Genomic DNA, 23,917 nt, shown 5'->3' on the forward strand with positions numbered 1-23,917 from the left:
TAGGGTTCAAATCTCTGTTCAAGTCATGGAATTCAAAGTCAGTCTCTGGGTCCACAATGAATTTCGGTATCAGGAATTCATGCGGGCCCTCACGCCTCCCCAGATTGTGAGTCGGGATTCTAAAAAAAGTTCAAGAAGGGACCAACAGTGTGGGGAAATGGCTCTGTGGTTTAGTTTCTGTATCTGGGTAGATGCATTTTAAGGTCGTGGATTCAAATCTTGGCAGTCAATGTCGGTACTTTTTATATATGTTTCCTTTTCTTCTTCTTCTTCTTTCTTTCTTTCTTTTCCTAACCTTAACCCTAAAAAGGCCGGGGGGGTTGAATCAACCCCCCCTCGACATTTTTTCGCGACTACTCCGCTGTGCGAAATTTTTTGACCGCGCCGTTCACTGACTTTTTACTTTCAAGTCTCGCGCATCTTTTGACACTATTTTCGCTAAATATCGCGCATACCGTTACGACGCTGCATAATGTTTTATACATGCCTGTCAGACCGAAAATGGCTCAAAAAACGTGATTTTGTGTATAAAGTCTATGCAAATGGAGTTTTCTCTTCTTATTCATAAAGATATGATTATTTTCACTTTCATAGGCTGAAACTGATTAATTTTAGCATAATTATGCTTGAAATAGGTTCTGTCATAAATTTTGCTGAAAAAAAAATGATACAACAAAGGTCGAAAAAACAAAGAAATACGTAAGAAATTCATAAAACAATGAAATACATAAGAAATTGATTTTGATACCAAATTTTTTTAAAATTAAAATTAGCAATCATCCATGATTTAAAAAAAAGAAACCAACCATTCACAGTGGAACCTCGTTATAATGAGATCAGATGCAGCAAGATACCTGATATAAATACTTTAATTTGGCAGGTCCCATTCCTTTTGCATTCTTTTGCTTTCATCCCTGATGTAATGAGATATAAAAAAAATAAAAAATAGGTAATTTTAGTGGTTTAAGCAGCTTTTATATAAAGAAGTCCCTGGTGTACCTCAGATCTGTAATTTTGGTTGCATTTCAGTACCAGAAGTCGAGGTATTGGGAATATAGTATAAAAGTATGTAACTTGTGTTTGTACTTCTTAAAGTTCATCAAATCTATAAAAATTATCCTCATTTTGTTCTCTATACAGGGGATCTGTTCCAAGCAAGGAATCTGGACTTTGGACTTTTCCTTGGGTAAGGACAATAAGGTTTTTATTGTGTTTACTTTCAAGAATTTAGATAAACTGATATGTTTACTTACACCCCTCCCCCTTCCTTGTTATTGTTGTTTTTGTGCTTCTCGTATGTCATCACTGTCAGGTCTGTTTGGAAGTAAATGCCATTCCTCGCAAAATTTTCTTTCACATGATAGTTTAGACAATGTACTCTCTCACTGTTTATGGCATATATTCTTCCGATATAATCTTTTGCAAATGAGGACTTGTAAGACTATTTTTGTATTGATTATTTAAATCTTGTCATTGAAACCCACATCTGTTGAAAAAGAAATTTTAAGCATTATTTCTTTTCAAAGAGTGAAATCAGTAATTTCCCAACATGGAGAAGATATATACATGTCACATGCAGGAATCTGTTGACACCTTGTTCATTTTGCAAATGTGAGTCAACTCATAAAATGTGCAAAAAATGCATCCACAGTGAAGGATATAGTGCATGTGGTACCAGATATTTGCTTTTCATCTCAAAAGTTAACATATGGTATATGTTTTGAGACATATAAGGAGGTTATGAAAGGTGTGCAAAATTGGAACACAGTCAAATCTTATTGAGTTATTTGATCCATAACTGATTAAGGAAAGAATAAGCACAGGTGAAGACTAAAAATCATTATCATGCCGTATAACAAATAAAAATATAAACATGATATTTACAGAAGAAAATGGTCATAACTACATGGTGTAAATCAAATTAATTTCTGCCATATTGATAGCTATGGCCAATCAGGATCATGTGGGTCAATGACCTCTTTGTGCCCATGATATTGGTATGTTAGATCTATGTGCACCGCGATAATAGTTTCAAAAGAGTGACAAGATAATAATTATGTGCAGTTGTTAAATTCATCAATGCAGTCCAGAGACTCCAACTCTCCCGTTTTCGACGGGAGATCTCCCGCCGAAAACCCATTTTTACAAAATCTCCCGTTCTCCCGTTTGAGATTTAATTTCTCCCGCCCTGGCTCTATGTCTCCCGTTGGAAAGGATTTCTTACTTATTGCTACCAGTCAGGCACAGGCGCAGAAAACTGCGCCTCCCGCCAGGCGCAGAAAACTGCTACTTTGGGGTTATCCGCCCGAGCGCCGAGCAAGTGTGCCCGCTACAATCGATTCTCGTAGTTTTCGCGAACAGTCGGTTCCATTGATATCGTCTGTGTACCAGGCGCCCGTTACTGCTTTTTACTGATTTGCAGTGCACTATTTAAAATAAAGTACTGTATGCAAGACAAATTGCCAAAACACGATAGTATGTATGTGTATACTGCACTGTATCACCATAATTATATCGAAATACAGCATGCATCAGGCACATCCAGAGCCATACGCTCTCACCAACAAACACCATGCGCTATATAGGTCTCTCCACACTGACCATAGCTCATTTATAAATCAAGAAATAGGCTAGTGAGATTGAGAATGAAGTAGGAGTCATTGGGATTACCTTGCTGTTACGATGTTACGCTGTTCTGCTTCCTTTGCAGAATCATCTGCAATTAACTCTGATAACTCATGTTTATTATGTGCTCTCTTGTATAACTCTGTCTCTCTGGAATCTAATCTAAAACTGCAATACCTATCGCATAGCCCCTGCCTCTGTGCTTTGCCCATGGTCAGTTCAAGACCAGGGAGGTACGAGGTAGGCCCCACAGAGAGCCTGGCCGCACTTTCACAACACTTTCCTTGTTTTAAACTGCTGCCCTATGTTTACTCAACAGAGATAAGAACCCAACCTGCCGGGGAGAGTACCACAGAGAAGAGAGAGGGGGAAAGAGATGATGCGTTGAGAGATGGAAGGTGGCTGTGCTGGGGGAGAGAAAGGGAAAGAAGCCACGAGAGGGGATGAGAGAGGAGAAGGGAGAGAGGAAGGTCTGATAGGAAGGAGTACATTTCTGTTACACTAGCCAACACCTGTTGCACAAGGCTAAAAAGAGGGCAAACCGGTGGTCATTCAAAAAACATTTACCTAATTATGTATTCCGACCAGAATTACGCCAGATGTCAAGGTTTTATTCCCCTAGAAATGATTATTATGCAAGATTAGGTATTTGGCTTACTACAGAGGAAATATCAGAAAAGTGTCAAGGTTAGAATTTTCGTACGAAATTAATATCGATTAGGTGTCTTCATCACCTAAATTTTCTCCATGCCTTTTACACTACGAGCATCGCGTGGCATGATGGGCATTGTCATTATAATATTCATGATAGCAGAAATCGGCGCTTTTCGACAGGCGCAGTTTTCTGCGCCTGTGCCTGACTGGCTACTGTATGTTGAAAAAAAAAAGCCTTAGATAGCACCAGAGAGAATCTAGAATCCTAGGAACTTCGTACTTCGCACACATCAACTCGGAGTCTCCCGTTTGCTAGGGGCTTCAGGCGGGAGAATCTCCCGATCAGAAGGTGTTTGGGGTTGGAGTCTCTGGCAGTCACACCATCTTACACATTGTGATTGGTTTTGTGCAAATTAAAAATAGCATCCTGTAATCATAGTTTTCTACAATAGTGATATAAATGGTCATGTCTACCTTTTTAGTGAAAATGTGCCTCTTTTAATGGAATATAGGTTTAAGAAATATAACTTGGAAATAACCAAGATTTAAAAGCACTCATATTTGATATCATAAAAAGACATGACCAAGTTAAATGGTGAAGGCGCTAATTCCTGTAAGGGGCTTAATTAAGGAGTTTGTTCAACCCACCCCGCAGAAAAGGTTTGACCAGACAGGGTGGTAGATGGGACCTCCATGAACATCCCCAGGTAGTATGTGATTCCAAATTGTGGTGTCAGTAGAATTTTACTGGCCACTTTTCATCATTATTTGTTGGAACAAACGTAATAGAGTCTGCGCACACCAAAACTATTACACGCGCCACTAGCACTGTTACAGGCGCCAGTGCCAGTGCTTCGTGTAGTAGTCTTAGCGCACACATACTTTTTCTTCGACAAACAAGGGGTTTTGCCTGCAAACTAACTTTTCACGCCAAGCTGTGGTGGGTGTAGTGTAGTTTCTAGCCGTTTTTATTTCGTCTTTATTTCTCCGAGTTGAAGCTAGCCGAGTGAGAGCGCATATCCAGTGATTGTGATGCCCAAATCGCAATCACTGGGAATGTGCACTCACTCGGCTTAGCGCAATACAGCGGGCTCTCCACAATATACAAGCTGCAACTCAGAGAAATAAAGACGAAATAAAAACGGCTAGAAATTAAGACTAGGGTCGGTGACGCTTGTCGCTATTGGGGCACTGAAAATGACAAAATTATCACAATTTTTGCCTTTATTTCATAAAGAATTCATCAAAACTGCATAGAACTGTATATGTATATGTTGCTAGAGATGTCAGCAATACATTGGGATTCATTGTAAGTTATAATATTGTGCATGGTTACCATGGTAACCGGATGCCTACAGGTGATTGGTAACCCCCAAAATGCCTCCTACTGCTGCAAACTTTGATTTTTTTTTTTTTAGATACAATTAAAAAAAAAGTTTTTTATTGATTATCGTAAAAGAAGTATTTTCCTGTTGCCATGGCAACCAGTATTATCCAATCAGGATTCAGCTGTCAACTCAAAAACTAAGGCCCATAATTTCAAAAAGCTCAATAAGCATTTCCTTCCTTCTGCATAAGTGTACCACTATATGTGAAGAATATATTGAAGCATTCTCAAGTTACAGCAAAATTTGTAAACAAAGGCATAATAAACGGCCTCTGAAAGAAAGATATCATTTTTTTTTAAATAGTAAAATGCATGAAAAAGTTGCATCCGTCGTACTTTCAACACAAATTTGTATAGGCAAATGTAGTTTTTATTAATGTATGGACACAAATTTCCCTTAAAAAGATAGGTGAATACAGAGAGCAAAGCCAATTATATTCTAAGGTTAGCTCTTTTGAGTATTTACAGAGTGATGGTTATTCAAAACAATTCTGGAAAAGAGCAGAGGAAAGCATTTGATTGTTCACGTTCTTAAAGGAAGTTTATCCAAGAATGCAGAAAAATTCCTTTCTAAAGAAGGAATATACACGTGTACTGGATTATCCATCAAAGAATTAAGCATAATTTTTGTGTTCGTTAGCTATTGTAAAAAAAAAATAGAATAAAATGAAAAATCATAATATGTAAATTTTTATCAAAACGTGCAGTATGAATTAATGTTAAGGAGAGAATTACGGGGAAAAATCTTGAGCGTCTTTTCCCTTTTATCCAGGCTAATTTTACAGTGTTAAGGTAGGTACTTTAATATCCGATCTACAATGGGTGATGTGCACGAAAGACAAAAAACCCCAAACAAACAAACAAACACACAAACAAACAACCTGTCTAAATTCCAGATTTTTTTTTTTTTTTTTTGGGGGGGGGTTACCAATCACCTGTAAGCATCCGGTTACCATGGTAACCATGCACAATATTATACCTTACAATGTATCCCATTGTATTGCTGACATCTCTTGCAACATGCCCATGTAGTTTTAAGGCGTTTTGATGAATTCTTGGTGAAATACATGCAAAAACTGTGATAATTTTGTCATTTTCAGTGCCCCAGTAGCGACAAGCGTCACCGACCCTAGTCTTGATTTCTAGTCTTTTTTATTTCGTCTTTATATCTCTGAGTTGCAGCTTGTGAATTCTGCAAAAGCCCCTGTATTGCGCTAATCCGAGTGAGGGTGTATACAAAGTGATTGCGACAAAAACAGTTCGGGCGTCGCAATCACTGGGTATGAGCGCTCACTCGGCTTGCTTCAGGTGGGAAAAATGAAGACAAAATAAAAACGTCTAGAAACTACACTACACCGACCCCAGGTTGGTATGAAAAGTTAGTTTGCAGGCAAAAACCCTTGTTTGTCGCAAAAAAAGTCTGTATGGACTAAGACTACTACACGCACCACTGGTATTGGCGCATGTAGCAGCGCTAGTGGTACGTGTAGTAGTCTTAGCGTGCACAGACTTCTTCTTGAAGAATAAGGTCTTGTCGCAACTAAAGTGGCCTGTAAAATTTCATTGATACCACAATTTGGAATCACATACTACCTAGGGGTGTTTTAGAGGTTCCAGCCGACCACCCCATGCAGTCAAACCTTTTCTGCGGGATGGGTTGAACAAAGTCATTTTTTCAGGGTCCCTGCGCCTGGACTAAAACCTCACAGCTTTAAACATGACTTTCAACATGTTGGTATATAATCTCTCATTGCTACAATTTGTACATACATTATACATAGTGATTTCTTTTTTTCACCATATTTGCCAATAAAGTCACACAATGCATCAAGCAAGAAAATATACTTTAAAAGCAACAAAACTATATTGTATCAATACCATCTTGCCATGTTTAAAAGTACAAATTGTACTCTCAATTTGTGTCTGTTGTGTACATATCAACATATACCAGTATACGTACATATTTATGATTTTATAACACTTAAATAGATCCTTGTCATTTGATTGATTGTTTCACATCGATCATTTTGTCCCATTTTACTATTACATCATCACTCGTGTAATTGTGGCTCCATTTACAGTCCAATCTTGGATCCATGTAATTTGCTGCATTACACACTCGCCGAGAGCCCAGCACACTACATACGTAAAACACTTGCATTTGCACTGCGCATATGATCATCACATTAAGTGGACAGTACACAAGTGTATAGCGTGCGCTCAGCACTCTCTCAATCTCAAATCTCGCACATTCTTTCTTGTTTCAAAATTTGTAAAACATCAAATGACAAGGGTGCATTATTAAGTGTTAAATATAAAACAAATAGTAAATGTTTTTCATTTGTGCAATGGAATATTTTTATATTCATATTTGTGCAATATTTTATGCGGTGAAAGATGAAATTATTGATTCATTCAACTTGGCTGTACCTCGTTGAATGGATCATTTCATCTCTCACCTTTTGATCTTTCAATAGTAGTAGAAAGAATGACACGATTGAGAAATGCATTGATTGCTAACAAAAACTGCATTTTCATCCCTGATGAAGGGGGAGGCCCCAAAAAATTTTGAATTTTAGTAATTATCAATTGGAAATTAATGCATTTCTCTATCATGTTATATATGATACTGTGATATATACGAAATTACCAATGAAAGAGGGTTTTACTTGATATTAGAATGAAACCAAAAACCTACTTCTTTCATCATTTTGTAGCCTTGTTCTGCTTAGTTCTGCCATGTACTTGCATTAAGTGCACTCAAAAGTGTCTTTTTCAGTAGATTAGTTTTGAGAGCCTGTTTTCTAGTAGCTAGCTTTCAGACATTTGTCACCATTGTGTAACATTTGTACAATGAGTAGCCTCTAATATATGTGGCTTCATCAGGATAATTGCGTATGTAGCAAATAATGTGCTGAGATATGATATCATAACTTAACCCATTAGAAATCACATAATTTTTTTTAAGCAAATTTAGTGCAGATCCGTTTGGAGGTCTAAAGGAGATTTGCGATATCAGTACGTGATCACCTTTAACCCATTGAGTATGAGTCCCAAGTATACTCGGGCAAGCATCTTTGGGAAATGCGTGTTGTAGCAGAATTAAACCGTCCTCGATGGGTTAAGTTTGCATTATGGCATCTTGTGGTATCACCTCTTCATGAAAATTTAAAAACATAAACCATTTTTTGTACTACATCCAACTTGATGAACATGGTATGGCATTGCTCTTCATAAAGACATGTCCAGCTCTGACAGAACTAAAACTAAGACAAGCTTGACATGTCTGTATCAATTATGGCAGATATCATTATCATATCAACCATCTGCACGTATCTGTCATCTCAGTTTACACGGTGATTATTTTAGACATGTCCGACAAGAAATCAAAACCAAGTTGATGACTTGTGATGCATGCTTTATCATGGCATTGGCAGCAATTACATGTAACTATGTGTATCAAAATATAGTTTACAGTATATGGCAGTGCCATATTTCTCACATAAAACCTGCACCAGTTGACAATATATCAACTCGCGCTATAAAGAGAAATGTAATGACTGTTCATCTCTTGCCAATGCTAAATTATCTTAAATGAAAGAAGCAAGAACTGACACATATTATTAGACTTTTTATTTCCCATGAAAGATGCAATGTACATATTGGCAGACCTTTGAACAGTCATATTTAATATGTTATTTATAGTTGAGCCATAAAGCAATGCAACATCCGTCTTGTTTGCCCATGCTCACGGGGGAACATTTTCTTATGCTCCCTTATGAAACAACAACATACATGTATGTGTGTCAAATGGCAAATGTTACCAAATGTAAAGATGATGATAGTTGTTATATGACTTGAGGAAGCAGATTCATAAAAGTAGATATATGTAAGAGACAAGTCATACAATTTGTACTCTGCCAATGAGGGCAGCATGCAAAAGCTGTACCTTGTGTATGGTGGTTACATACATTATAAATGCTTACCAAGGCAACTTAAAGCTACCACAGAAATTTCAAGTCGAAACGAAGCATACTGAAGGTACCTTGACTGAATATTTTGGAACAGATGATTATTATTGTTTTTTGTTCCAGCATGCTGTTGGAATTACACAGATTGTTCTTACCTCTGATTCTGAAATACCGTTTAATGGAGGCTGTAAGTCCTTTAAAATTTCACTTCAATGGAGTATCCTGTGCCCCCCCCCCCAATTATCAGTTTTCATCTATGTAATGCTAGATTTCTTTCTGTTGGTCACATACTCATGGTTATACCCAAATACTGTAAACATCAATATTTTCGCGCGATTAATTTTTCGCGCTGAGCGGCTCGAAAACGTATTCGCGGGTTCTTAAATTCGCGCTCCGCAGCAGGTTACTTTACTGTAGTACACATTCACTGCTTTCATCCAAAGCCTCTGCTACATAGCTTGCTATGCCAGCGTACGACAAGCGACGTAGCGAGCGGCTCGACTGCGAGTACAAGCACTCAAATACGTAGTACAGCTGTGACTCTAGTACCGTAGTCACGGGGGACTGTAGCATCGATGCGTGCGGTGCACACATGCATGCTACAGTACACAGCAATCTAGGGTATCGTCTCTTCGCACAGTACTAGTAGCGTAAACATGCCTGTACATTGTACTACGTAGCAGTATCATCGATGAAGCGCACACAATTCATCCCGTTCAAAATGTGCGTAGAAAATTGTGAAGATATATTCGCGCGTTTTTGAATTCGCGCTAGCCGAGCGTAGCGCGAAATCCGCGAAAATTAATGTACCGCGAAAATTTCCACGTTTACAGTAATTACTTGTCATTTTTCATTCCACCCCCAAGAAAAAAAGGCAGATTGTTCTTACCTCAGGTTCTGGAGTAGTATTCAATGGAGGCTGTAAGTCCATTGACTACATGTGGAAGTAGTATTTTGTGCCCCCCCCCCCCCAATCAGGTACCATCTATATATTGCTGGATTTCTTTCTGATGGTCTTGTGCTCATAGTCATTACCTAGATGATTAGTTAACACCCCCCCCCCCCCAAAAAAAAAAGAAAAAAGAATAAATAAATAAATAAAAATAAAAAATAAAAATAAAAATAAGAATGAAGAAAAAAACACAAGGGCAGTGATCTCTTGTCATGAACTGTTTTTTGGTGAGAGCAATGTGTAATTGTCTCCAGGAGATGAATTTTTCCTTTATGAGAATGTGTTTCCATTATTATATCTTCATCTATCAGGTGGGATACGAAGAACAAGACCTGGGCCCTGACAGAGAGACTGAGGCCCCTCATCACCAATGTGGACTACCAGCAAGGGGGCAAGACGGTGGCCAAAGGGGTGCACTTTGCTGGCTACGTCGGGGTCATCACGGGCATGAAACCGGTAGGTAGGGGTGATGAACGAGTGCACGTCATGAGACCGACACCCATGAGCCAAACAGCCCACTAGTCATACAGCCCATGAATTTGACACTAAGCTAACAAAGCCCACAAGACCAACACATTAAGCCCTGTGTTGTATCTGTTGAACTCATGAGCTGTATGACTCATGGACCCATTTTCAATGTCGAACTCCTGGGCTGTATGACTCGTGGGTGTCAGTCTCGTGGGGTTATCCCTGATTAACACCCGCCCTGGGATTCGGAAACGGTGCCCAAGAAATTCAGTGTTTTGCAGAAGTGTCCAAGGCAGTACATGAAGGCCTATGTTTAGCGGCTGTCCATTCTGAAACAAATTGTTGGACTATATCATGTTGGGTATAAAAATGGCCCATGCTAAAATTTCATCTAAATACACATCATGAATCATGCCACTGTGGAAAAATGCTATGCAGCTGCCAGTTGTTATAACTGAGTTGATTAGTCAGAGATGAGAGTAGTTGCTTGATATTTCCTGTGTTCCTACCATGTTTGTCAGCTTCTGGATGACAAACACTTCAAGTTTTCAGAGGTCAGTGAATGCTCATGCCATGTACGTGGAATTGGATATCATGATAATGATTTGATACTCTGTCATGAGTAGTTGGCTACGTTTATTAACTTTCCCGTGTTTGAAAGGCATTTCAGTACCCACTATTGAAGTGAGTTTCCAAATGCCTTGCAGATTGCTTTTCTCGAGTTGTTGCATTTATTAACTCATTTGTGAGTCGATTGGGAGGCCTTGTCACTGTGCAGCTCCATTTTGCAGTTTGACCAAGGAGCAGAGATGTGAAGTTGACAGTGGTTAGTGTTGGCAGGTCCAAGCTATAAACATGTTTTAAAACAACTTTGTGTTTATCAATTCTACAAAAATGCATTTCTGGCTCACACCATTTGTGCTCGCACTTTCTTTGTGTGTTCAGACAGGCGTTTCCTACCCCATAATCAAAACAGCTTTGTGTTTATCAACTGCCCAAAACTCCTTGAAAGTTGTTTGAAAACCTTAATTTCACACCAGAAGTGAGTTGATAAACGCACCCACAGACTTGTGCCATTGGAGGGGGAAAATCCTGTGAAACAGTTCCACACTTTGACCAGTCTATCAGAAAAGAAGATCACACAATTCATTCATTTACTTGAGAATGATACTGTATCAGGCTGTAGCATCCCACTATTACATAGTGCCTTGTGTGGTACACTTTCTCACCACTCCTGTCATGGGTGTAGGAACTTGGTACATTGTTCCAAAAGAGATATTGCATTGTATTCCGAGCCATCACATGTATAATCGATACTCTATCATCTCAAGACTTCGGCAGAACTAAGTAGATCTGTAGGTTAAGATACTTCCTTAAAGGGGAAGTCCGGACGATTATCAGCCGTTTCGTGTGTAAAGAACAATATTTCATGAACCTATTACCCTTTTCCCGACGAGAAAAGACCATCAGATACATTTACTATAATTTTTTTTTTAAAATAAGGTAATTCTTCATGTTCGAATCCGTCGCGAGCTGCTCTTCGTACTATCTGTCCCAGGATGCATTGCGCGTGACGTATCGGGCGCAGTTTCCTCAGCTGAGAGCACCGCGAGCGAAGCCCAGCTACGCATCGATCTCCCATTGCACTGCTGACTGCGGGCGGTATCTGCATGCCTGCATAGGTGTGCCTTGTCGGCGCTACTGCAGGAGACCGTACACCGATTTAGGAGTGCTGTTGCCAAACGCTGTATTCCTTTATTCAAATAATCTTCGTTATATATCTATATAAAATCTCCAAAGATTAATGTAAAATAGTTGCAATGCTATAACATTTTCGTTTAAATTGAAATATGTATGTATTATAATACTGCCGTACTTATTAGTGTCCACCCCATCACTTACAATGCATTAGCTGTTGTCGGGCTGTGCAGGCATACATTTACGTCTGCTGCTGCCAAGTGCTATCACAATCCGCGATCGTTTTTTCGACTTCTGAGTGTGAACAATCTGAAATCAGTCTGTCAATGTCAGAATTATTGCCTCTTTTGTTGTCCGAGACTGTTGAAAAGTGTGTCTGACGGTGATAAAATACGACAGTATACATGTAACTTGAACCGAGGAAGAAACGCCAGCGCCAGCTTGGTACCGCCGCCGCGCCGCACCGGTAACTACGACCAGCAGCCCAATACACACAGCGTAATCGGGCTGCGTGTTGTAGCATTCAGGATCATGTAAAGGTAGTATCGTGGATAGATATCAATTTAAAATCGAAATATTTCTTCAATTTGAAGACTTACTAGTAAAGTTGAAGTATTGACAACACCCTAACACTTGACACATGGGCATTTTTTTAATGAAGCAATAGATCATGCCGCGTGCATCCGCTGTGTGGTCAGAGACTGTTGAGCGGTACGCTACTACCGCTTGCTTGGCCCGTATCACCGTTGCTCAAGCAGGGCTCCCCCGAGCCAGCTGACGCTCCAAGCAAAAAGCAATGTGAGGAGGAAACGTCACGCTGTCACGTGATCTTTCTCGCCGGCGTACAGAAATCGAACGGTTACGATTCAAAATTAGTGATGCTAAAAAATCGATTGTGGCGAGTTGGGAGGGTCTTTTTCAATGAAACTTAGTCATTATGGTCCTTTATTTATGTAGATTTTGGTTGATTTTTTTCAAAATCGTCCGGACTTCTCCTTTAAGGAGCTGATCTTCGGAAGCTTCGTTGTGGAGGTGATTTATGAGTGAGAAATTGTTGCATTAAAAAACTGTGAAAACACATTTAGTCATCAGAGCTAAATTGTGAGTATTATTAGTATATTGCTTTATGGCAATGGCTGGATATCATGACGGTAGAGCGTGATCACACTTCCCGTTTTAAAACCCTTAAAAGATATCATGCAGGGTACGAGTTGAAAGCTTTGCGCTCATTTGCTGTCACATGATGAGTCCTTTATACAGTTACCGTGGCATAATCATCTGCACTTTGCAAGGGTCCCTGAGTTGTTAAACAGAATATCAATGTAAACTGTCATGTTTCTTCTCAACAAGTAGTTTCAGTTTCTTGAGTAATAGTTACGTTTTGTATGTCGCAAGGATTTGCAATGTACATCAAGGCCTATTGTGACTGTTGTTATCTTAATTCAGCAGTGTTTTAGATAGCACAAAAAGGCAGCAACGACAATAAAGATGATGTAGGCATGACTTGTACTGTACAAAAGTGTTTGTTTGACATCAATACAAATTAGTGTTGACTTGATCGTCCATGCAAGTAAATTTTTATCCCTTGCTAGCAAGAATAGATGTTTTCCAAATAATCTCTGTCTTTGATCCAGAATTCCATCCTGGTATTCAATATATTTCATTGGTTTTATCATGCAAGAAATGGAAACTACATACGCGAAGCAAAGATTACATTTTTATTTTTTACATTGAATTGCTGACAATGCGTACTAGTCAAATATAGTAGTCCACTATAGAGTGTTAACAGTCATCATTGTTGATCCATACCAACAGCCAACTGCGAGCCGCCTGGCATGGTTTATGAAATACAAATCATTACTCATACAGTGAACTTCTGTTTTAACAGACTCCTTGGGGCTTGCAGTTATCTTTTCTTACATATCAAAATTTTATTATAACCGAACAAATAAACAATACAAGACTGTGTTCATTGTCATGGGAGTCCGCTGTACTTCTTTTGCAAGCTTTAAATCAATGATGTGCTTTACATTATGTAGTAATCTTTTGCCGCTCTTAATATCTTCCAGGGCATTTTGGGCCTCTCAATGAACGAGCGCTTCCAGCTGGATGGCGGGTTCATCGGCATCATTGAGTGGGTCCTCGGTCAGCGCGACGGTCAGTGGATGGGTTTCGTCCTTCGTGATGCCATCATCAAGGCCACAGAGTAAGAGGTTTTGAATTTATCCTGGAGGGACGGTGACACGACATTTGCTTCTGCGACAATTGCTACAGTTTTGTTTTCTCCAAGGGTTATCTTTGTGGTTAGAATTTATGTTTGGCTTAGTGTGCAGATATTTTGTGGGAGCAATTGTCTCAGGAGCTTATGTCATGAAATGGGACAAACAACTGCGTGTATTATAAAAGAGGTGCTTTACGGAAGATAATGTTTTGATATTTCGTAGTTTTCACCAGATGCATTATGCAAATTATGTCAGAATGCCTCCTTTCCCCAGATGAATACCGGTAGTTGAGTTAAATCTCTCAGGAAGCAAGATTTTAAAGAAAATCAGCATTTTTTTGGCATGTTTGCTCTGTCACTACCTGGTAATTTGGGCATATTGTGACTCCATTGCTGTGACAGGGATGACATCTCAATGTACTGTGTATCTGTTGAAAGAGGAGCTACATAGATATCAATCACAGTTATGATGTTTCAGAGATAGTTGATGATATAGCTGTATTCTGAAGAACAGCTTTGAATTTGAAATCTGCACTGTGGCTTTCATAGAGAAAGAGCAAAATGTTGGGATGTTACATATATATTATTTTTATGATACAGAGGAAATTAGTATATGCACAAGTACATGCTACTCCCTTCAAGTAGATTAAAGGTCCTGTTTATCTTTGGGAGCAGTGACTTAAAAATGTTCAAGATATCATATTTGATGCATATGCATAGGTCTGTTGTACCACAAAACTTTCTACCATTTAAAATTTCAACAATAAAGCCTAAAATATAAAGAAATATCAGTATTTTTCTCAATAAGATATAACTGTATATGGTTTAGTCTAGAAACATTTTTTTTTATAACTATTGTTCACATTTTGTATATCTAACAATACTTAATATCAATTTTACTAATTCAAATTTTTGCAGTAGTTGTTTCTATCCCTAACTCACATTTTAGGACTATTTTAGAGCACTAATGCTGGTGTTTGTTTTTTTTTTAATCTGCAAATGATAAACTATGCCTTTAAAACTAAAGACAATGCCCATGTGATTGTAGTCTCCTTGGTCTTAATGTTCATTCCTCTCAACTCAATTGTTTACCCAAGCACTCATGTACATGTACTCAGAAACACAGAACTCATGTATTTAGAAACTGTAATTCACGGACTAACAGTGTTGATAGAGGAGACTCATAGAGACAGTAAAAACACATCACAGAGATGATTAAGACCTAAATTTAGAATTGCTTTCATATTTTTTTGGAACCAAGTATTTTCATTATGGATCATAGAAACCGTCTTATGGGCCCAAAAATAGAGCAGGGGGTGAGTGATTCAATTCAGTTCAATTCAATAGTTTATTTATTTCCATCATCAAAAAAAGAAAAAGAGAACATGATTCAAAGCGGTACAAGTTGTTGATTTGTCTTTCATTCGTCTGATAAGGGCATTTTTTTAAATACAATATAAAGTATATGCACGAATGATGTCATAAAAAAAAGAAACAATGCAAGTTGTCATGGCAACAAAAATAGTAAATAATCTGAGAGGAGGATGATGGTGATGAGCAATGTGACTATCAAATGTTGATTGAAATAACGTCCCACCTGAAATAAGTGTCCCTTCTCCTCTCTTCAGCTACCACTCCACTCTCGCCTACCTGACGTCCGTGAAGCTGCTCGCGCCGGGCTACATCATCCTGGGAGGGAATTCAACTGGAGAGGGCGCTATCATCACCAGATCCATCGGCACCAAGGCGGACAATGTCAAGCTGTAAGTTAGAGCTTAATGGATGTGTCATGAGTCCCAGCATTTTTGGAACTTCATATGTGCTTTTTGTTATAGTCAAGCCTTTCTGATTCTCATCTTAATAAGCCAGTTCGCAGTTCCACTTTGCGAATGAGCAGAAGAAAGGTCATTCGTACCAACAGGCATTTTGGTCTTTAAATTCACTGGGATAAGCATCTGTAATGTAATGATTATTCATGTAATCCTTATAAATGCTGCTTGCCAGCACATTCACCATCCACCTGACAGCAAAAGTGGTATTTGGCAATATCAATAGAAAGAGATTGTTAATACATTCAATGCAAAATAATGAAATGGATGCTTTTCCAAGTGTTAACTGACGGATCATTCTGGTCATCTGGTCTATGCAAGTTCATTCTTTGTTTGAACAGGATCAGTGAATTCCATAAATTGTTGCGCAAAGCTTACGCATTATGTCGCTCTAAAATGAGTGAAGTGCCCCTAACCGACTGAGAAAAAAACTAGATATATCGCTACGGCGACCGATATGCCTCCGCCATAATGCATGGTTCTCCTAATAGGTCTATAGTACAATGTCTTGACAATGTGTGATGACAGTTTCACACAATTGGCAAAATATTAAAATGACAGGTTTGCCACAAATGTGCTGAATGTTCACTTTCCTAGAACTAGGTTCAATTGGATGAATGATTAAAATGTCAGAGTGCAGGTATTTGGGGAACTGATGATTTTTACTTGACTTTTGACCCTTTTATAAGTTTATGCATTGAGTAATTTTCATGGAATTGAGAAAAAGTATAATTTCAGTATCAAATGGGAAAATAGCATTATCTAAACCTGGCCTTTGACCTTTGACCTCACAGTTCCAAAGAGAATCACTGTTAGGTTGAACATGCATAAATGTGTAAGTTTCATGATGATACCTTGAGTTACTTTTGAGATATGGAGGAAAAAGTGCAATTCAACACTTTCACTTGACCTTTGACCTTTTGACCTTTGACCTTTTGGCAAGAAACTTCCACAGAATATATATCGGGTAATGCATGCATACATCAAGTAAAAAAAAAAAAAACCTTCAGGCATTGCATAAATATAAGGAAAGTAGTAATATTTTGAGGAGTTGACCTTGACCTTTGACCCCCTGACCTTTGAACCATGACCCCCAACTTCCCTAGATAATCACTGCCCATTGGAACAAGCATATATACTAAGTTCCATGAAGATACCTTGAACCATTTGCGAGATATGGAGAAAAACATGAATTTTCAACCTTTTTTTTCACAAAATAACCTGTGAGCTTTGACCTTTGACCTCGTGACCCTAAAATCCAAACAAAGTATTATCCTCCCAGGATATACCCTCATACTAAGTTTGATGTAAAACCACCACACGGTTCTTGAGATATCGACAAAAACAAAACGGGACGGACGGACGTACGTACGTACGGACGGACGGACGGACGACCCGAAAACATAATGCCTCCGGCCACTTCGTTGGCGGAGGCATAAAAAGGTCATTCGGACCAATGTGCCCATGAGCTAACTCCGAACTGGCTTATTAGTCTAATCCCATGTCATCTAATCCCATTTCATCTAATCCCATTGGTCTAATCTCGTGTGGTCTATTGACATTTGGTGTAATACCATTTGGTCTAACCCCATTCGGTCTAACCTCATTTCATCTAACTCCATTTGGTCTAACCTCATTTGGTCTAACTCCATTTGGTCTATGGTCTAATAATCCCATTTGGTCTGCTCTTCACCATGTGTACCGCATTTCTGAAATACAACATGTAGGCCCTTCCCAAATTCCACCTTGATCAGCTACAACTTGCAGTGTGTAAATTACAAATGCTACATTAACAAAAAATGACGTCTTCTGCCCAAATGAATCAGCCGAAGCTCTAAAATCTTTTTTTTTTCTCTCAATTGACTAATGACTCGTGATCAGGATGAATCCGTCCAACGGGACCTGGTACCTCGTGGAGACCAACTACGACAACTGGGAGAGTCCACCGTTCTTTGACGACAGGAGGACTCCGGCCACCAAGTGTATGGACAAGATGACGCAGACGGTGAGAGAGATTGTCAAAAATTCTAAAATTCTAAAATTCTAAAATTCATTGTAAAAGTGGAATTTTGTTAATATTTTAGCATATTTCAAGCAACATGAAAAAGCAAAAAATAGAAGGGCATGAATGTCTTTCATGTCTTATTTGATATTATTTCATATTTGTAATAAATATCAATGCAGGTATATTGTTGGGATGTAACTGCTACACTAGGTAGTTATTCCTTTGTGGTTTTTCTTCACTTTTGCTACTGTATATACCATATTTTCGTGAGGTTTTTATTGTCGCAAATTTCACAAGGTCGGTGCTATTCACAAATTTAAGAACATGCAAACATATTGACTCTGAGCCTCACTTGAATGTTATGTCGATGCATACATTTCTCTGTTTACTACTGTGGATTCATCCACTCACAAAATTGTCAGGAAGTCCAGGGGGGCATTTCATGAAGGAACTTGTCGGATAAAATGTCCGACAAGTCAATTATATCTGACAAGTTCAGAGAAATCAGCCAATCAGACTAAAAAATTTCTCAAAACTTGTCGGATATGATTGACTTGTCAGATATTTTATCCGACAAGTTCTTTCATGAAATGCCCCCCTGTCATGAAAAATTACACTCACTTTTATATGGCAGATACAGTACTGGTATTCCTGTAGCACAAATGAATTTGCTGTCAAAATACAGACTAGTTACCTTTTAATAAGTGCTGCCAATATCCCTTCGCTGATTTTTAGCTGAATCTTAAACTTAGTATATTGTTATATTTTTGAGTACAGATGAAGAAAGAATGTTCATGAAAAAAAAAAAAACCTCAGAGTTTTGATTACATTAACCAAGAAAAAGTAACTTAATTTCTGTTAGATATCAGAAATCAGTCATGTTTTTACCAACCATCACTGTCATGTAGCTAGGGCTGTCTTTATGAAGATTAAAGTGTCTAATTTGAGGAGAATTTGATTTTATATCATGATTTTATGAAAAGCTGTCGGAAATTTGTTCTGAGTGTCAGATTATAAATGTAGCATTTGTGCCAATTTAAGTCTGAAACAAATGCAATTTTATTGATTAAGTGGGATTGACCATACTATGAAAGTTTTGAAATTTACACTCAAATTTGAAGTCATGAATTTAAGTGTGTGGGAATGGGTACCATGAGTACTTGAAATCATTACTAAAGGGATTTCAGAATTTTTTTGTGTGTTTCATTCTGCTTTTGAAATCAAAGCTATGGACAGGTTTTGACATAAATGTGATTCTTTTGTGTTCATTTCGCTTTATTGATGGCCACTTTCATGAAAATATAAGTTGAGACAAAGAGTATGAATACATGCACACACATGAATATTCATTCGCTACTTCCTTACAAGATTTGTACTTGAAGTATACACATTTTTAATGTAAAGATCGTAATCTTTTGTTTTTCCCCACTCTTCAGAATGTTGGATTCAAAGGAATCTACAATGTGCTGTCCACCAAACCAGTCAGAAACCTGGTAAGAATCAGTCAGAAAATGCCCTTGACTTCCGTACCAATTGCCACCCAATGTGGAATGTAGGAGATGGGTGTAGGTTTCCAGATATGTGAAGAAGTGGAGAATATGTAACTCAGTGACTGTTTATGAGACTTTAAAGATCAAGTAGCGTAGGGAAACATAAGTGATCCTATGGAATCAATCTTCAGTCACTGCCCACTGGGATACGTTAGGAAACCATGAATAGCGGCTGTCAGCAAATATGTGCATTGAAGCATATCGTTGCTGGGGTGACAAGACCTTGTATGTGAAATGTTGGTGGAAATGACTTTTGTAGATTAATGGTCATATAATGGATGAGTGATGTGAAAGTGATGTCCTGACCAAATCCTAACTGTCTTACTCCAAAAATGAAGCCACCATGGCATGTCAAAGGAAAGGCTATCCCATTTGCTATAGTGCTTTGGCCGCCATGTTTTTTGGCTCTCCTGAACATTTGACATTTTGTAGATACGAGGTCTTGTCGCCCCAGCGACGATATGCTCATCAGTAGTGGTTGAGCTCCAGTTGAGATTCTTTGGTTGTGTGTGTACGTACACAGAGATCAGTGATAAAAGCTTTACACAATTCATTACATTGATTCTCAAAGAGATCTAAGCCAGATCAGCCTTCCCCACTCCACAGTTCACTGTGTTTTGTTTTGTTTTGTTTTTTTCCTATTAAATGATTACTGAATTTGTTTGTAGAATGTGGTATGTCATAGAAAGACTAATTTTAGCAAAATCTAAAGTTATTGTTGTATTTTTGTTTGTACATAATATTCTTCAAAACAAGACTTGCTGAAACAAACTGGAATTGACATTGAAATTACAGGGAGTACTTTAAACAAGCTTTAGCTACATTGTAGTATACCTTGTGTATACATGTTAAAACTAAGTACTCTTTCAGATTCTAATGTGCTTGTATGTCTTTATTTTTTTTGGTGTTCTTGTGATTGAGAAATTAGTTGTCTGAAATACTTCTCAAGTTTTCACATTTGTTTTCCTCTCAAGCTGACCACATACACGGCACTCATGCACGTCCGGGACGGAACGCTGGACACCTACATCCGCTACTGTCCTCAGCCGTGTTTCCCATGGTAACCTCGTTGTTTCCATCTTTCTTCCGGCCCCTTGGATAACATAGAACACAAGGAATCACAACATGCTTTGCAAGGGAATGTAAAGCAGAAGCAGCAATAGATATGATTGATTGATAGATGAAATTGATAACTTGTGTGTGATGCGAGAAAAAGTGTCTCAAAATTGTGTCTCTGTTTATAGGTATAAAAATTGTTGCAAAAATAAAAATCATCTCCAATTATGCTACCATAAACTTGTGAAGATAAATGCAAAAGAAAAACAAAAGAAAAATCTTTCAATATTGTTCAATTGGAAATGCTTCATATGAAAGGCAGTTCATAAAATAGTGTGTTAAAATTTTCTTGGTCAAATGTTATCATTCAAACTTGACATATAATGATGCTACTAAGTGAAAAGACATCAGTTTGATCTGTCTGTCTCCAATAACTTGGAAATTTGATAGTTATTGCATAAGCTGTAATGATATTGCAATTTTTACAGTACTGAAATCTGCTATGTCTTCATAATTTAACATTTTAAGATATGAATTTGCAAGAATGTGTAGATTTTACAGGAAATGTAAGCTTTCTATACAGCTGTACATGAAGATGTCAGATTCATTTACATTGACTCCTAGGCCTTATTACATAATAGTCCCTCTATGATGACTACTTACAAAGTGATTGCAACCATCACAACAACAAGCGAAAAGCCTGAAAACTTACGGGCTGTTTCAGTAGCATGTGCAGTGTGGTGCAATTCACACATACAATGTACAGTAACTGGTCTTTTACATAAAGGATCACTGTGCCAAGCAAGGAAAAAGTGCAGTGCATTGACAATTACTGTCGTTCCCTCAACAAGCGTTAGAGATATTGATCTGTTGCCTAAGAGAGTATTTAGCGTTCTGTCTAGAGAGCATAGAATTTTGTGATTGCATGAGTACTTGTATGGTAGTTAGAATACAGTGAATCTTTCTGATCAGTTTGAGTAAATTCAACACCTTATCTTCAACTGTCTTTCTAAGATTGCATGGCAGCTGTTTTAAGATTGTGATATTTTCAGGGAACATTTTACTGTAGAATGGAATAAGCATTTAGGCCTTGAAATTTTAAGGTATCTTGAGCAACTCATTACAGAGGATTTTACTTATTTTGTGCCTTCTAGATTTACACAAATAAGTAAAACAAACTGACAGCAAGTTGTATTTGGTTGATGTCATTTTCATATATCATGTATCTTGTGAAATGTGGCGTACAACAAATCAGAAAGCAAAAATAAGCATAAAACCGATAAAGGCCCGTCATATGTCAATTTGAAAGGATAAACCATGATAGTAGTCTGTTTTGTCACATGTGTTGGTTTTGGTTAGACATGTTTCTGTTTGTTTGTGTTATTAAGGGGGTTGGGAGTGTAACCTGATACTGTGTGTAGGCACGACTTCCAAGCTTAGCAGGTATTCTGTTTAGAACATGAAAGACACAGTTGGCTTCTGATAAGAAAGTGTATGAGAAGCCATCATGAGTAAAAATAGAATCAGTGTTAACACAAACGATGAAGAACGTGACATGAGCATATGACTCAGATGGCATGTTTTCTTCTTTAGTTGCGTTTTTTTCCCTGTTTGTTTGTGGAAGGTATGGTAGCGTTATGGTAATCAGACACTGTGTATTTTATGACTCTGAAGACATTCCATTTAAAAACAAATTTGGCTTCCAATTAGCAAATGAAATTGGAATTCACATTAATGTAAACAATCCAGTGTATGACTAGAGCCAATATGACTAAGATTGCATGGATTTAAGTTGCAGTTAGGTCATTGTTTGCTTGTTTGTTATTCTGTGAGATCTTGATAATAGTTGCAGAAAGATTAGATGGCATAATGTCTTTATATTTGAATGTTTGATTTATCATTTTTCTAATCTGTGATATTTGTATAGATTTGATACATTCCACTGCAGAAGTGATATATGACTTCTTGAAGTGTTTTTGTAAACATTTGAAGCTTCCTCTTATTATAGAAATAAAGTGCCACACTTTCAGTTGAGTTGCTGATGAAGGGGTTAAAGCTGATCAGAGTGTGTAGAGATGTAACCCTTTGCTGCTTCTCGCTCTATGTAATTTGTGAATTAGTTTTGCGTGCACAGAGCTGTTTCAGAGAGCCACATTCATGTTTACTCAATATTCAGACACCCTCTGTGCCTTCTGATATTGGCAGAAAGTTTGTTAGCTTTGACCGATTCCATTCTTTAGGCAATCCCGCGTAGTGCCACTTGTTTGCTAGTTGAGACAACTTTGCTGCAGACAATTGCTGTTATGTATCTAAATATGTGTTTCACCTTGTAAATGTAACACCAGATGATTAGTGTAGTGGCACTGGACAAAACTTAGTAATCACAATCACAGAAAAATTCATGTTGCTTATTCAAATTCATTAATTGTTTTATGCTGCTATGCATTTTCATGCACACAGACGTTTCTTCTTAGTCACAGAAGTTTTAATCATGTAAATTCTCTGTTGAAATTGTGTATATTTTTGTATGACAGGCCTTGTGATTAGTCATGGCATCTGTATATTTTGAAGAAAAAAAAGAACTGGTTCCTGGCAATAAAGCATTTTGATACGAGGCAAGTGTGAAAGTAATGTCACGTGTTGTAAAGCTACTACAACAATATGGAGAATAAGAAACGTGCAGCAATTAGAATTTGAAATACGGGTAGTATAGGATGGCCTGAGATTTTTAGCAAATGTTTGACTTTGTAGTGCAGAAGTTTCACATGGACACATCGTTTGTTCATATGGCGGACGTACTTGTAGTACAGGATTAGAATCTAGGGTGACCTGTGTCGAGCATTGATATAGGTAGTTAGAGATCACAGTGTCAGTTTGTTGGTTTGTTTCTTTACTTTTTCTCTATAAAGCATGTTCTCGTTTTCACAGCTCAGAAAGGCGTACATGTACATTTGGATTAACCTTACGGTAATGCATCTTTTGCAAAATAATTGTGAAAAATACAACTTATCATGAACAAGGTTTAACTCACTATGCAGGTTTGTTTTTTTTTTTTTACTTGGTAATTACATTATATGTAAATGTGATGCCAGTGTAAATGAACAAATTTTTATACCTAGGTGAGACATATGGTTTTAATAGAGATGTGCAATGTATGTGATGAAGTACTAGCCAGTTTTCAAGCCATGTACTGAAGGGAAACACATTGTGACTATTTGTATGAGAAAAATGATAACTTTTTATAATTGTACATTAGAAAAAGAGCCAAATTAGTAGTTGTTGCATATTAATGTCTCAGAGAATTTTGAATGATTTTTGTCAAAATGCCCTCACTAATTTTTGAATTGAGTGAATAAACTGTTTAAAATCAATTACTTCACACAGACATGTCTGAATTACAAGTAATTCTGTAGGTTGTCTTGTTTTTATGTCACAAATGTGGTAAATGGAAATATGCGGTATGTTATTGTTGCGTGAATGCGTTGAGGCGCGTTGTGTCCA

The 23,917-nt window shown here is 37.8% G+C and overlaps 1 protein-coding gene across 1 annotated transcript; it reads left to right on the forward strand.

Annotated features, from left to right (window-relative positions):
- Positions 1-25: 25 nt before the first annotated feature.
- On the forward strand, positions 26-23,797 carry LOC139721825 (acid ceramidase-like). The gene is made up of 8 exons (XM_071633148.1): positions 26-106; positions 1,080-1,186; positions 9,901-10,045; positions 13,825-13,961; positions 15,605-15,739; positions 17,687-17,810; positions 19,247-19,303; positions 20,335-23,797. Exons 1-8 carry the CDS (start codon positions 26-28, stop codon positions 20,422-20,424), a joined length of 876 nt encoding a protein of 291 aa, XP_071489249.1. The 3' UTR covers positions 20,425-23,797.
- Positions 23,798-23,917: the final 120 nt, after the last annotated feature.

Source organism: Diadema antillarum, unplaced genomic scaffold (assembly GCF_040938485.1).
Source record: "Diadema antillarum isolate AM-2024a unplaced genomic scaffold, OU_Dant_1.0 scf00000014, whole genome shotgun sequence".
Classification (NCBI taxonomy): Eukaryota; Metazoa; Echinodermata; class Echinoidea; order Diadematoida; family Diadematidae; genus Diadema; species Diadema antillarum.

Excerpts from the sequence above, each read along its gene's own strand:
- LOC139721825 (XM_071633148.1), top strand. The coding sequence starts at position 26 with ATGGAATTCAAAGTCAGTCTCTGGGTCCACAATGAATTTCGGTATCAG. Across the intron at positions 13,962-15,604 it reads GCCATCATCAAGGCCACAGA|CTACCACTCCACTCTCGCCT; the intron begins GTAAGAGGTTTT and ends TCCTCTCTTCAG. Across the intron at positions 15,740-17,686 it reads AAGGCGGACAATGTCAAGCT|GATGAATCCGTCCAACGGGA; the intron begins GTAAGTTAGAGC and ends ACTCGTGATCAG.